At 37.3% G+C, this 15,661-nt stretch overlaps 2 protein-coding genes across 4 annotated transcripts in view; one reads left to right on the top strand and one right to left on the bottom strand.

Moving 5' to 3' along the window:
- The window catches only part of LOC132923470 (uncharacterized), a 124,548-nt gene extending 118,943 nt beyond the window's left edge, over positions 1-5,605 (bottom strand). For all 3 annotated transcript variants that reach the window (XM_060987490.1, XM_060987488.1, XM_060987489.1), the window contains exon 1: positions 5,239-5,605. In XM_060987490.1, the coding sequence (XP_060843473.1) occupies positions 5,239-5,251 (13 nt within the window). In that variant the 5' untranslated portion in view covers positions 5,252-5,605. The remainder of the gene's footprint in view (positions 1-5,238) is intronic.
- Positions 5,606-8,893: 3,288 nt separating this feature from the next.
- LOC132919105 (uncharacterized) lies at positions 8,894-14,107 on the top strand. The gene has a single exon (XM_060980453.1). The coding sequence runs from the start codon at positions 8,894-8,896 to the stop codon at positions 14,105-14,107; it is 5,214 nt and encodes a 1,737-aa protein (XP_060836436.1).
- The last annotated feature ends 1,554 nt before the right edge of the window (positions 14,108-15,661 follow it).

Below are 15,661 nucleotides of genomic sequence, written 5' to 3'. Positions count from 1 at the left end.
TATAAAATTCGGAGACCAGTATTTTATGAAAATGGAACTTTAATTGTGTGGATGCTGTGAATACAGCATAAAATATAAAAAAGTCCTACGATTCTTAATACATTGTTTTATCTTTATAGTATCATACCTGTGGAATCGTGCATAGAATTTAATACACTCAAATATTATGTTATTTTTGTTACTTTAGAAAAGGAATTATGTCCAGTCAGTGTGTTTTACATTACCTTATTATGTGTGCATAAATGAAAAATATTAAATTTCTTTTGATTTTACGTACCATTAGTCATAACATTCATAACGTAAAAGTTTGCTGAATTTAAATTTAATACTTTATTTAAAAAAAAAAAAATTGGTTTTATTATTTACTGGAGCTCTAATTCTTAATAATTGTATTTTTATTTTTAATAAGCTCAAACTGAAACCTTATGGAACCATAAAACCATCATTAAGTATCAGAAACCGCTATTCTTGAATTGATAGTAGCAAAATATGTATCTGCAAGTACCTATATTGGTTATATTTTAACATTTTCTGAAATTCGCCGATTTGCTGGTGACGGCAGCGAAGCGGGGATGGACGTGTCTAAGTATAATCAACCGCCGCGGTGGCTCAACGGCGTTGTCTGTAACGCGTGCGCGTGTATAATAATAATGTTAATATAATATATATAATAATAATATGTGTAACGCGGCGCCGTGACTATGCAAAAATCAAATCAACCGATTGACACCAGACGGCGGCCCCCAGGTGGTAGGAGAAGGGCAAAACTATAACGTATCCCCTTTGACCCTCCCTCCCATCCTCATCACCACGGAATAAGCAGAGGATTTTTTTCAACATAATAATATGATAATAATATTATATACAGGTAGGTTGTTAAAGGTATAATACGCTTACACGCCGCACGTCCTTGGCGCGCGACGTAATAATATTATAACATTATTATTCGGTCGAAATATTATTTATTTTTTTTCTCCAATGATCATCAAAGTTCGCACCACCGTGAAATGAGATTTTTATTTTCATCTTCTTGTTTTTAGTTTTTCAGTTTTTATTACCCAGTAGGTAAGTTATACGCGCCAATAATACAATATTTCGCTCGACCGTCGCCTAAGTCTTCCGGACGGAGCGAATGCACGTTATAGGCGTGTTATATACGATGGTATGTACAGCTGGAGGATAGCGCGTTACAATAACTTTATGACGGTTTCTGAGCGCTCGTTGGACAATAATGAATAATGATGATAATCATAATTCATAATAATAGTAATAATAACGATAATAATATTTAATATTATGTAATGGACCGAATCGTAAATAAATTATTGGGAATACCTACGAGTTTGCGGGAAGATTAATTTAAATTGGAAATAAAATCGAGAATATTATAATACACACAGTTCAACAAAAAAAATGTTTTGAATATATCACTTGTAATATAATATAGTAATATAGTTATAAAGGAAGATACAGAGCTATGGAACATAATATAAAATATAGATATTTATCTCCAACCCAACTATTTTTTTAATGCAATTATAACAACTGGTTTTGTAATAAATTGTAAACATTAACAATAACCTTATGAAAAGATTTTAATTAATAATATTAAATATAACTTTTTCGACTTTATTTGGTTTAGTGAACAGATAAAATATTTATTTAATCCTTAAAATAGCTAAATCTGCACAAATGCAATTCTAATACAAAAACAATTATATTATTAAATTAACATTGTTTACTTCTACAGCGTAGTTATCAATTATTTAAAAAATATATATTTTCAAGTATTTTTACCTAAAATAAAAATATTATGTTATAATTAATAATTATTAGGTAATATAAAACGTAATTTCTCGTTAATAACTTAAAAAATAAAAATAATAATATTTTTTAATAATTTATAAATAGTTATTATATTTATTTATTAATCATTTATTTTGTATAATATAAGTATTATTTATATATTTTAATCAAGAATTTAAGTAACTATTAACAGACTTTTTACAATATTAATATAAATATTGATTATCTAATAAAAATATCAGGAACTTCTTTAATTTTAGATTTCTATATACTATAATATTACCTACTCGTATGTTTGTTAACTAAGAAAGCAAGTGTTCGGTTTTCACAAATACATTTTATTTTTTTTGTTAAATACATTCTTATTTTATTAATTTTAACTATAAACTATTTTAGATAATACTAAAAATGTAAAAATTATTATTATTGTATTCTATCACCCACGTACAAAATCACCGTTATTTTCATTTTTAAAAAACAAAAAAAATTAGTTTTTATATCAAAATAATTGACTATTTTTAGTAGTATAGTAGTGTGTTCTCATATTAAATTTAATTAGAGTGCTGAATGCATAGAAGAAATATGTTTTTGTAATTTTCAATTTGATAAATACATTACGGTACTTGCTGTAGTTTTCAAAATTGGTCTACACTTATTAATTTTGTGTATGAAATCATCAATCTATTATGTTTTTCATAAATAAAATTAAATACTTCTATTATGGTAGCTAAAATAATAAAATAAACGCTAAAAAATTATAATTGTGATAAAAAGTAATATATTTATCAGTTTATAAACAAATTTAATAAACTTTATTTAGAATAGGTAGCTAATGTTTGTTTTTGTTCATATAAGATTTATTTATTTACCATCCCTATCATTTTGTTAGACAAATTTGGCCAGTTATCAAATCATATATCATTTTTTTGAATTCCGATATTATTTGTAAGCAAATGTAATTTATAAATGGGCGTAAATAAAAACTTCAATCGAATTACCCCCCAGAGTGATGCAACAATAATATCGAGCCTTAAAAGACCCTTGGTCAACCTTCATACCTCGTTTCCTGTGATGTGAATGATTTTGCAAAAATGTGTAATACCCCAAAACGGTCATCATGAAAGGGTGTGGTCGAAATAATTCAAAAAATAATAAAATGTCGTTCATTTTAATTATTATAATTGATAAATACTATTGTATGCATCGAAAAATACAGTGGCATTCTATAGCTATAGGAACCCTATATGGGCTATATGTACACAGCCAATGAAGCGTACATTTAAAACAATTTCCGGAATTATTATTATTATTGTTTTACGCGCTTATAATTTTTTAGATCTCCCGCATTTATACATCTAGTAACGCATCATCATACAATTATTTGTCCGATTACGTTTTTAATATTGTTTCGTTGAAACATAAGTGTTGTCAATGTTACATTGTGACTGAAAAAAAATGTGTTCTAAAATGGAATCGCCTGTTTTGTGGTTAATCTAGGACCTCCTGGTTAACACCTGTCGTATACAGTTTGTGTGTACCTACCTACATGTTTGAAACGAGTTAATAACACAATATAATTTCATAATAAACACTAAAAATAAAAATGTTTGATTTTATTAAAAAAATAAATACAATTTCTAAAAGCTGATTATATTTATAATTATAATTACATTTTTAAGACTGTGTACAAGTTTGTAATTAGTTTTTAAAAAAAAAATTCCATTCATTAATAATTAATCGTAGTAATGTATTTTATGATAAAGTTTTTTAAATATATATTTATTATAAAAGATTTTATTAAATTAAGTAATATAAGTAATAATGAGTTTAATCATTTAAATTTATACAAAATTAAATCAACCGAAGAAAACTATTATTTCATGATTATGTATGTAATTTAAAATATGTATTATAAAAACAGGTTATTTTTTTCTGTAACAAGTTAATGTTGTACTTGTTACTATAAATTGTAAACAATACTACAGTGCAATACATTTAGGTATACTCAAAATATAGTGTATTTATAACTCGATTAAATTCAAGGCAATTAACAAAAAAAAAACAAATGTTATACTATATTTTATTATACATAGTATATTTATATTATATATATGTATCGTAAACTTGTAGTGAAAACCTTCGTGGTTTTCCCGTATCCTGTAGCTAACATAGTAGTACATAAGTCTTTGGCTAATTTTTCTAAACAGTTTTGATAATTTCCTCGTATATAACGAAGGCCTAAATGCGCATAAATTATTTAATTGTTTTCAAGCATTTAACACGACCCGTACAACTGTTGCTTATACAGTCACGTTTACTTCAAACACAGGGGGCTGTATTGCGTGTAGCAAACCGTGACGAAAGTGTTTTACTCTTGCCTGGCATGTTTGAAAGAAAAGTTTTCCCCCCAAAAATATAAACATGTTCATACTGCACGAGTTATCAGCTAGAAATAAACCAAAGATTTGAAAATGTGTAAGACTATATACAAATGAAAATTAAGACTTAACATGTACAAATACTAATTTTAATGACAATACCGAATGTGTAGGCAAACTTGTCAACTTAATTTATGTAGATGTAGTGTATAATATATCACTTTCGAACCGTGTTTGGATTAGTTTACGTTTTAGAAAGTCATTGGGACAACACTAATAAAAACTTACACTTTTCTGTCCACAATTATTTATCACGATTGTATTTTTTTTTTTTAAAAAAACGTTATTTAAAAATGATATTTTCACTTTTTTTTATTTCCCATAAAATAATAGTGCATTAAAAATTGAATTTCAAGACGTTTAAAAATATTTTTAAGGTCTATGCTGTATGTACAAGTTATAATAGGTTTATGTCAATAGTGGATTTAATGTCAAAAAAAAAAATATGTAGCCACGTAATAAAGCGTTAAATTTTGAATAGAATTCATGTATAACATTTTTAGTAGTAAAAATGTGGTTTAATTCAAAAATTAATTTTATGAGTTTTTAATATTAAATATTAACCACAAGGTTCATGATATTGTATAATTTTGTTCACATTTTGTTTTTATTTACTGGCGAATAAATTCAAAATATTATTGAAACATAGACAACTTGTAAAATATATTACCATAAATAAAAGTGTTTGGATACTTTTTTCAAGAATACGTTTTTCCAAAATAAAATGTATATTAGGTTTATACTGTGTATGGTAATAGTTATTAGAGTACCTAAAAATTACACGTGATTGATCATCATTAATAAGTATCGCATTATTTTTGTTATTTCTGCGTTTATAATAACGATTAGACAGCCCTAAAAGATGATATATTTAATGATTTTTATTTTTATAAAAATTGAATGTTCTAAAAATATTTCTTATAGATGGCAAAAAAATGTAACTATATCTAATTTATTTTTTCTAAATCCATTTTTACAGAGAGGTGGTACTTACCGTATTTTGGCATGTTCTGTCACGTGTGTTCGATGTACATGATAGTGTATCACACAATGCGAATATACGCGAACACAAAATATAAATAACGATTATATTTTATTAATATAACGTATCACTTTTATTTGATGCACTCAAAAATACGGTTTTAGAAAAAAAAAAAATTAGTAAAAATTTTAAATAATTTAAAAACTATGATTATTTATTAAATATTTTTTTCTTTTAAATTTTGTTAGTATATTATTTATGATATTATATTATTAAAAAAAAAAAACAAACTAACTAACGAACCAACGCGCAGAGCGTGATAAATATCGGGAGAATAAAACCCGATGTCCACTACCGCCGGTAATGTGGAACTCGCGGGTTGTCGTGCAAGACTGAAAAGAACCCGCCGGTAGACGGACAGACAAAAGGTGGCCGCTATTATAACGTATACCACCTTCGCGTGTTGATGCCCTCCGCCTGTTGCTGGCGCGGTGACGTCACGTGTCCGCCGGACGCAACCACTGTAACCGAACAGATGGGCTTTTCGAAGCCGTACGGAACGCGCGCGAGTCGTGGTTTTTTCCCTTTTTTCTTTTTCTTTTTCTTTTTCTACGAGTGTTCACTGTTTTTGTCATTTATTTTTTTTTTTGCAGACGTTGTAGGACTAAATGTGCCATATACATATACGACGAATGATGAGATCATATTTGATCGTAATGAATAATAATAATAATAATAGTATTATTAAATATAGTCGTGTAGGTATAATATCAGCAATATGACGTAAAATGATTAATGAAAAAACGCAAAATTCCAATACGAAAATATTTTTGTTTTTAACAAGTTTAGGTCAAAAACCTCTACTCATTACTCGATGTATGAAATTATTTTCAATAGGTATTTTAAAATTAGAGAATTTTATCCAATATTAAACTTTTACAATAAAATAAAATATAGTAAATATAAAAAAAAAGTCTGGTTCATTCGATAAAGTGTTATTTAAAATATTGTTGTGAATTCATTTAAACAAATGTATCCTATAATTTTAGAAAATATTAATTGAAAACAACTTGTTAAGTGTGTATAGACACGAAGCTAAAGCTAATATGATAATGCCTATTCTAATAGATCGTATACTAATAATAAATTCTACATTATAAAATACAGACAACATAAGTAATACGTAGGTATAGATTAGGGGCGTCATTCCGATTATTTTCCGAATGTTCCAGCTTTTAGACAGGCTAATTTTAACATTTCATCCGGCCGTATAATATATAGAATAACAAGATACAATTTTTTTCTTTTCCATGACTATTTTCTATAACTAATCACAATTACCATTCATAGTAATATATTTTTCAAATTGCTAGCAGTTCTAAGAATTTAAACTAGAAATTTTCTAAGTTATAAGTAACTTGAGAAACCAGCTGAAACAATATCACTGTTATTTAAAACAAATTTAGATCTATGTAACGATGCATCACAATCTTTGATAAGATATAATAGGTATGTTATAATTTGCTGATATGATAACAAAAAAAAATAAATATATTTTAAAAGTAATAAAGTAATAAAGTAGTTTTAAAAGATATAGGTAGCCAAGTAATTATATTTCATACGTAGATTGCAGTTTTAAAGACCAGATAGATAAAATCAGTGGTGCCGAACCTATATGTTAGGCGCGTTAACCAATCATTTGTTGCTCTGTCGAATTCGCATCCAAGTCATCCTACCAAAATTATAATGTTATAAATTATACCAATATAAATTCTGCATATCAATGTGTACACAGATGGTATACATAGAGAATCTACAATAATTATTTTACGAACGTATCACAAATCTATAATATAGCCTAATTAAATACCTATATTATGTACCTAAGTACTTCGTATCTAAACAAAAATAATTCTATAAAATATAATAGTGATAAATCTTAGTGCGTATGAAACCGTTTCCTCCTAAAGGAATCTGTAAATAAAAATACACTAATATAATTGATATTATAAAGTCTCGTACATAGAATATATTGTGAGCAAAAACAAAAAAAAATCAAGAATAAAATTTGAAAATAGACAGACTTTAAAATGTATGTATTTAACTGTTTTTGTTTGTTTGAAAAATTTGAATATTTAGCATTTAGTATATTTTACTCGGTAGACATTTTTTATCATGTCTTTTAATATATTATTATAAATCAATCCCAAACACTGATGTTTGAACTTTGATGGTGATTTGTTTTAACAGGGCGGATGGGCTAAAGATCAGGTGACTGAATAATGATGTACGTTTTACCTTAACGCAACCTTTTAAAATACTTGCAAAGAAATGGGTGACAAGCAAATACATTATCATTCGTTCGAAATCCATCGCACTTGCACAACATTAATATACGACCTCAACTTTTTTTTTAAATTATCTAATCTCAGCACTACGATAAACGTACTTATGTAAATGTAAGTCAAATAACAATATTTCCCATTTAAAATTATTCTATACTACTGTACTAATGTGTTTATTATTATTTTTAAACCTATATAGATTAAGTTTGTTGTCATTGTGAAAAATTGCTATAGAGACATATTTACATCTATAAAATTAAACAAATGTCTCTCTCCTCATACGTCAGCTAAACTGCGGTTTCCCATTGTTCGAGCTTGAGCCTTTCCGCGCCTGGTGCAGACGGTGTGTCCGTTTGACACGTGTGTTTGTCGTCCCGCGGACGTCCGACGCAGAGGTGCGCTTGCGCGAACTTTTAGCGACCGGCTTCGCTGGCCACCGGTTGTCCGGGGCCCGGCCGTCGCTGTCTTTTACCAACGGTCGGATCGTTCCGTTCCGTGCCGGCTTGTGCCCGTTTTTTTGTTCGTGTGCGCCGAACACGAAATCTCGGTTGAGCCTGACGCACCGCTGCGTCCGCTCGCCGCCTCGTGCCGGGTTGTGCGGCCAAAACCGCGTGTGCGGTCAACGCGTTGTCCGTGAATATTATTCGCGCCGGCTTTTGTGTCCGATTTGTTATACGGTGATACAAAACCATGTGCCTTTTTCTTATTATTATTATCCGCAAGTTTGCGTCGTAAAGTTACGGTCGTCGACTTATTTGATTATTGCTTCAGCTCTACACGGTGTACGTGTGTGCACGGTTGGTTGTCCAGTGACACCAAAAAGGGAAAAACCACGTTTAGACCAGTGAAGATTGCCAGCTTGGATCGTGGGATTGCGCCGCCACCTGAATCAGGTCATTTATTGTACAATTCATATTTTGATGTTATTTATTATTATTATTTATATGCTATTATTGTAATTATTTTGGGGCCCCGTGTTGACCTAATATTATATTTATTTGTGTCAATTTACGACATTGTTATATTCTTGTTATATTTAGACATATACCGGGTCACCTTCTTCGTTTCTAACACATTGCGAGTCGTGTCCGATAACCGCGAATTTCCAAAAGTAGGATCGGACACGGCGTCAACATTTTTGGTAGCAGAGCGTGGTTTCCGACTTCTGTGGGGGGTTCGGTAGCGGTGTGTTGGTTTTTTTGGTGGGCTGGTATCTACATAGTGTTTCCTACAGTGCGTATAGGCGACATAGTTTATTTTTTCTTTGTATTTGTGTCATATATTATATTTGTATATTTAGGTTATATTACATTTTGCTCGTAATGGCTGACGAGAAAGAAATTGAGCGTATTTCGCGCCTGCTCGCGCGTGCTAAAGTAAAGCGTACTACCATTATATCGCAGATTCGAGCTATACATGCTATGGCGTTGCGCGTACAATCGGAGCCTGATCTAGCCTCAGAGTTTGCGTTAAACGCGGCGGATTTAGACGCGCTATGGTTTCAATTTAGGACAGATGACGATTCCGTATTAGATCTTTTATCGGCGTCCGATAAGCTCACCGACTATTCACCCGAGCTGACAGCGGAGGTACGCCAACTAATTCACGCGGCTAAAAATATCGCCCAGCGGTTAATCCCGACAGGTGTCGACGCCGTCGACTTGTCATATCTCCGAAATGGGACATCAAGTGTTCAGAAACCGCGCGAGGATCCGGTTAAGTCACTTTCCCGCTTACCTGATATACCTCTACCCACGTTCGAGGGTGATTACCGATCGTGGCCCAATTTTCGCGACAGATTTTCCGCGCTTGTCGATACGCGACACAATTTATCGAACATCGATAAAATGTATTATTTAATAGGTTGCTTAAAAGGCGCCGCAGCCGATGCTGTTCGAGGCATACCGGTGTCGGCGGACAATTACGAGTTAGTAATGAACACCTTGTCCGATAAGTTCAATCGACCGCGTTTGGTTGCAACGTCACTCGTCGACAAGCTATTGCAATCGTCGACCATGACACAAGAGTCGCTTAACGACTTGAACGCATTTGTAGGAACGTGTAGTGAATCCATCTCATTGTTAGACGCGCTAAAAATACCAGACGTTGGGTCTTTTATTTTATTTTCTATAGCGTTTCGATGTCTACCTGTTTCTACCCGCAAGTTATTTGAGGCGAACAGTTCAGTAGATTACCCGTCGATAGGACAATTATTAGCCTTTCTCCGATCCCGGGTGGCCATTCTCGAAGTCGTGGGCGAATCCCACAAAAATAGTGCGAGTAATGCGCCGTCAAAGTCGACTGGTCAGTTCCGAAAGGGGGGAGATTACTCAGGGAAGCCTCGGTTGACGTCTTTAGTCACCTCCAAATCTAATAATACGTGTCTATGTTGTGCGGGTTCGCACGCTCTAACATCGTGTTCGCGGTTCAAGAATTGGGGCCCCGACGAGCGTGCTCGGTGGACGCGCGATAAAAAATTATGTTTTAATTGTTTTAGTGACGAGCACTGGGCTCCCAAGTGTAATGCTAAATCAAGTTGTCAGAACTGCACGCGCAAACACCACTCGCTTCTTCATCATAATAAATCGTCCAGTAGAGATCGCGATGTTCGAAACGAGCCACCGGCTGCCGAAGCGTCGTTATGCGCGTCCGTGCCGCGTCCCCCTCCACACCAGGCGTCGTCTGTAATTTTAGGTACCGCGCTAGTGCATATGCGCGATCGTTCCGGTTCGTGGCAAACAATGCGCGCATTGATAGATTGCGCGTCGCAGATAAGCGCCGTTACGAGTGCGTGTGCCGATCGATTAGGCCTTAAGCGCTCCCGTTGGACAGCCCCGATAAGCGGTTTATCCGGAGTTCCTGTAGTAAATGTCCAAGGTCGCGTTGAGTGTAACGTACAGCCGCGGTTTGCGTCCGAACCTGTGCTTTCCATAAATGCGTGGGTATTGCCCGCCATAACGGGTGATTTGCCTCGAACAACGTTACACTCGAGCGTTAAAGATAGGTACTCTAATCTCGCGCTCGCCGACCCGTCATTCGATATCACTTCACCTATTGATGTATTATTAGGCGGCGATGTATACGCGTCAATAATGGACGGTCGGAAATTTTCGGTGGACAAAGCGTTACCAACGGCGTTTAGTTCGGTCTTTGGTTGGATCTTAATTGGTCCAGTGTCCGACCGAGAGGCTCACCCGTATCAATCGATGCCGGTCGCTATGACTGTTTCCATTGAAGGGTTAATGGAACGGTTTTGGCAAGTTGAGGAGCCAGAGGCTGCTCCCGCGACGTTTACCGACGAGGGGCGTTGTGAAAAGTTATTTTGTAAACAGACTGTACGTTTGCCGTGCGGCCGTTTTTCGGTACCGTTGCCTTTTCGTGCGCCGCCGTCAGCTGATACTTTTAACGGGTCCCGCGAACTCGCGGTGCGACGTTTTGACGCGCTTGAACGTAAATTGGTTACGAGCCCTCAATTAAAAGCATTATATGTCCAGTTCATGTCGGAATACATTTCGCTAGGTCATATGTCCGTCGCGACGTCCCCGGGACGTTATTTTATTCCGCATCACGCGGTGTATCGTCCGGCGATCGACGAAAATAAAATACGCGTCGTATTCGACGCTTCCGCGCAGAGTAGTCGCGGACCGTCATTGAATAATTGCTTGTTTACCGGTCCTAAATTACAACAGGACATAGTCGACATTTTGACAAGATTTCGAGTCCCCAAGTACGTTTTTACGACCGACATCTGCAAAATGTATAGACAAATATTAATTTTGCCGGAATATCGTCAATTCCAACATATTTTATGGCGACCGTCGCCACACGACGAACTTGTAGAATACGAGTTAAATACCGTTACGTACGGCGTTAATTGCGCGCCTTATCTTGCTCTACGCGTGCTACAAACTATCGCATCCGATGATTGCGATAATTTCGAGTTTGTGCGTAACGCGCTAACGCGTCAGACCTATGTCGATGACATCTGCGACGGAGCAGATACGATTTCGAACGTATTAAAATTACAGTCCGATTTAATCTCTGTTATGCACAAAGCGGGATTAGAGCTGAAAAAGTGGGCGTCAAATACGTCATGCGTTTTAGACGCGGTGCCAGCCACAGATCGTGTGTGTGCGCCTATGCCGTTCGAATCGGTCGACGGCTACGGTACTAAGGTGCTCGGCTTACAATGGCATCCCGATGGGGACTATTTTTGTTGCGCACTAAGTCTCGATTCTGCAGCACCCGTATGCACCAAACGCGGCATTCTTTCTTTAGTAGCGCGTATATTCGACCCGCTAGGTGTGTTCGCTCCCGCGGTATTTTTAGCTAAATCTATTATGCAGCGGACCTGGAAACTTGGCATGACTTGGGATGAGCCCTTACCAAACAAGATTCACGACGAATGGGTCGCGTTCGTCTCCGACTTACCGTCGTTATTAAATATTAGGGTTCCGCGTTATTTGAAATCGAGCCACGGAGCACCATGCTATTTACTAGGTTTTTGTGACGCCTCGCAACTCGGCTACGCGGCGGTCGTGTACGTGCGCATGGTTGACGTCGATGTTAACGCGTCCGTATGTTTAATTGGTACGAAAACAAAATTAGCGCCGGTAAAATCATTAACCATTCCCCGACTAGAATTAAATGCCGCGTTGTTATTGGCTCGATGGTTAAGTCGCGTTCGCGACATTTTGGCCCCGCAATTAAATATTGTCGGCATAAATGCGTGGTCAGATTCTACGATAGTATTATCATGGTTAGGTGCCCCGCACGAAGCTTTTAAAATTTATGTGTCGAATCGAGTGCACCAAATTCGCACTTTACTGCCGGATTGTCGATGGCGGCATGTTGACTCGGTCAATAACCCCGCCGACTGCGCGTCGCGTGGCATAATGCCGGCTGCCCTAGCGCAGCACGAATTGTATTGGCACGGTCCACATTTAGCGTATGGCGATCCGTCGGAAGGGGACGATGCTCATTCGCCGTTACCGTTGTGTGACCTGCCCGAACTTCGTCCAGCGTCCTGCGCCGCCTGTGTTGACGAAATTGAAGTCGAATGGTTTAATCGTTTTTCTAATTACGACCGCATGTTACGAGTAGTAGCGTATATGCGCCGGTTTATTGCCGCCGGTATTCGTCGAGTACGTCGACAACCGGACCACAATGCGCCCGCATATTTGCAAAAGTCAGAAATAGATAGCGCCGCTCGCATATTAGAGGCTGAGTCCCAGCGCGTACATTTCGCCGTTCTGTTACGCGAATTGTCGACGGGTAAGCATGTCTCGTCGAAGCCACTTGCCCGTTTAGCGCCCTTTATCGATCCGGTAGGCGTGATTCGCGTTGGCGGACGACTGCGGCATTCTTTATTAGCTTATGATTGTAAGCATCCGGTTTTGTTAGCTAAGCATTCGCATTACGCTTATTTATTGTGCCACCGTTGGCACCGGGTGACGTGTCACGCCGGCCCGCGAGTTCTTACTGCGCTTATTTCACGTCGATTTTGGATTGTCTCGCTTCGATCGGTGTTGCATCGTGTCATTACTAACTGTTCTATATGTGTAAGGTTTGATGCCAAACGTGTTCAACCGTTAATGGCGGATTTGCCCGACACTCGCGTCCAACAGCGACGAGCCTTCGACCGTGTCGGCGTCGATTATGCGGGCCCCTTACAAATGCGTGAGACCAGACTGCGCAAATCACGCGTTTTCAAAATTTATATAGCGGTCTTCATTTGTTTTATTACGAAAGCTGTCCACCTCGAAGTTGTAACCGATCTGTCGACCGATGCCTTCCTAGCCGCGTTCGATCGTTTTATTGCCCGTCGAGGTCTACCGAGCGATGTGTTTTCGGACTGCGGCACTAATTTCGTCGGGGCTGATAAGAAATTACGCGCGCTTATCCACAGCCCGGAAGGCCGGGCCGCTATTGCCAATTCGCGTGCTATCTGCGAATGGCACTTCAATCCGCCTAGCGCCCCCCACTTCGGAGGCTTATGGGAAGCGGCGGTGCGATCGACGAAACGACTTTTAATACGAGTCATAGGGACACATATCTTCACGTACGAAGAGTTTACGACTATATTAGCGCGCGTAGAGGCCGTTCTAAACTCGCGTCCGCTCACGCCCGCCTCGACGGACCCGCATGACCTCGAGTGTTTGACACCTAGTCATTTTTTAATAGGTCAACCGCTTCTCACCGTACCGCCTAGATCGGGTCCAGAGTCCACCCGTAGTTTAACCGATCGGTGGAAGTTGATGGATCAGTGCCATCAATCCTTTTGGCGCCGTTGGTCCTCTGAGTATCTGACTACGCTACAGGAGAGGTCCAAATGGACCAAGGGTGTCCCCAACGTCAAAGTAGACGATATGGTCGTAGTAGTAGACAACCAAAATCCGCCGTTGATGTGGCGACTCGGCCGTATAGTAGAGTTGTTTCCCGGTACCGATGGTCATGTCCGTGTCGCTCGAGTATTAACCCGAGCAGGTAGCGTCATACGACCAGTGGTCAAACTCGTGCTGTTACCCACCAAGTAATGTTCGTTTTGTCGCGTAGAGTACAGGTTGGGGCTTGGTGGGTACCATGCGTGCCGACATTCCAGCACATTGCTTCGGCCCGACCGTTTAATTTTTTATGCTATGCGCGATTACCAAAGATGTTGTCAATCGCTTAGTGTTGGGCGGGTGCTCAATGACCCATTGGTCAATATATAAAAAAAAAAAAAAGCCATTTTGTTTTTTTTTCATTATTATTAATTATTTTTATTTATATTATATTTTGTATTCTTTCCTATTCATTATATAGATATGTACACATATTGTTACTTTAATATTTTGTTTTATATTTCATAGTATATGTATTTTCTCTTTGTTTTATGTTCATTATTATAAACTATATGTTCACCTTATGTGATGAAGTTTTTTTTATCAACTATAACCGCCGTCACGAAGATCGGATTCCATATTGAGGCGTACACCACGGTTCCTGCATTCTCGGCTACTGTTATTCCACGATATGTGAGGCAAGGCCTCCCATAGGGGGAGGATGTTCGAGCTTGAGCCTTTCCGCGCCTGGTGCAGACGGTGTGTCCGTTTGACACGTGTGTTTGTCGTCCCGCGGACGTCCGACGCAGAGGTGCGCTTGCGCGAACTTTTAGCGACCGGCTTCGCTGGCCACCGGTTGTCCGGGGCCCGGCCGTCGCTGTCTTTTACCAACGGTCGGATCGTTCCGTTCCGTGCCGGCTTGTGCCCGTTTTTTTGTTCGTGTGCGCCGAACACGAAATCTCGGTTGAGCCTGACGCACCGCTGCGTCCGCTCGCCGCCTCGTGCCGGGTTGTGCGGCCAAAACCGCGTGTGCGGTCAACGCGTTGTCCGTGAATATTATTCGCGCCGGCTTTTGTGTCCGATTTGTTATACGGTGATACAAAACCATGTGCCTTTTTCTTATTATTATTATCCGCAAGTTTGCGTCGTAAAGTTACGGTCGTCGACTTATTTGATTATTGCTTCAGCTCTACACGGTGTACGTGTGTGCACGGTTGGTTGTCCAGTGACACCAAAAAGGGAAAAACCACGTTTAGACCAGTGAAGATTGCCAGCTTGGATCGTGGGATTGCGCCGCCACCTGAATCAGGTCATTTATTGTACAATTCATATTTTGATGTTATTTATTATTATTATTTATATGCTATTATTGTAATTATTTTGGGGCCCCGTGTTGACCTAATATTATATTTATTTGTGTCAATTTACGACATTGTTATATTCTTGTTATATTTAGACATATACCGGGTCACCTTCTTCGTTTCTAACACATTGCGAGTCGTGTCCGATAACCGCGAATTTCCAAAAGTAGGATCGGACACGGCGTCAACACCCATATAACCTCAGGTCGACTTTCATTTTTGAACAACTCAACCTAGCTATTACTGACCTCGTACAAAACACCTAGTTTATTTCTGAGTCAATTTATTTTGATTGATTCGTAGATATATTTAATATCGTATAATATTGTATATTTATTGAGTAAACTATGCAACTTTAAATAACAATACAGTACTGTAAATAATAAAAATTATATAGGGTTTATGT

This window comes from Rhopalosiphum padi, chromosome 2 (assembly GCF_020882245.1).
Source record: "Rhopalosiphum padi isolate XX-2018 chromosome 2, ASM2088224v1, whole genome shotgun sequence".
Lineage (NCBI taxonomy): Eukaryota > Metazoa > Arthropoda > Insecta > Hemiptera > Aphididae > Rhopalosiphum > Rhopalosiphum padi.
The sequence above is the reverse complement of the archived record's forward strand: the minus strand, read 5'-3'. Positions and strand labels throughout refer to the sequence as shown.

Excerpts from the sequence above, each read along its gene's own strand:
- LOC132919105 (XM_060980453.1), top strand. The coding sequence starts at position 8,894 with ATGGCTGACGAGAAAGAAATTGAGCGTATTTCGCGCCTGCTCGCGCGT.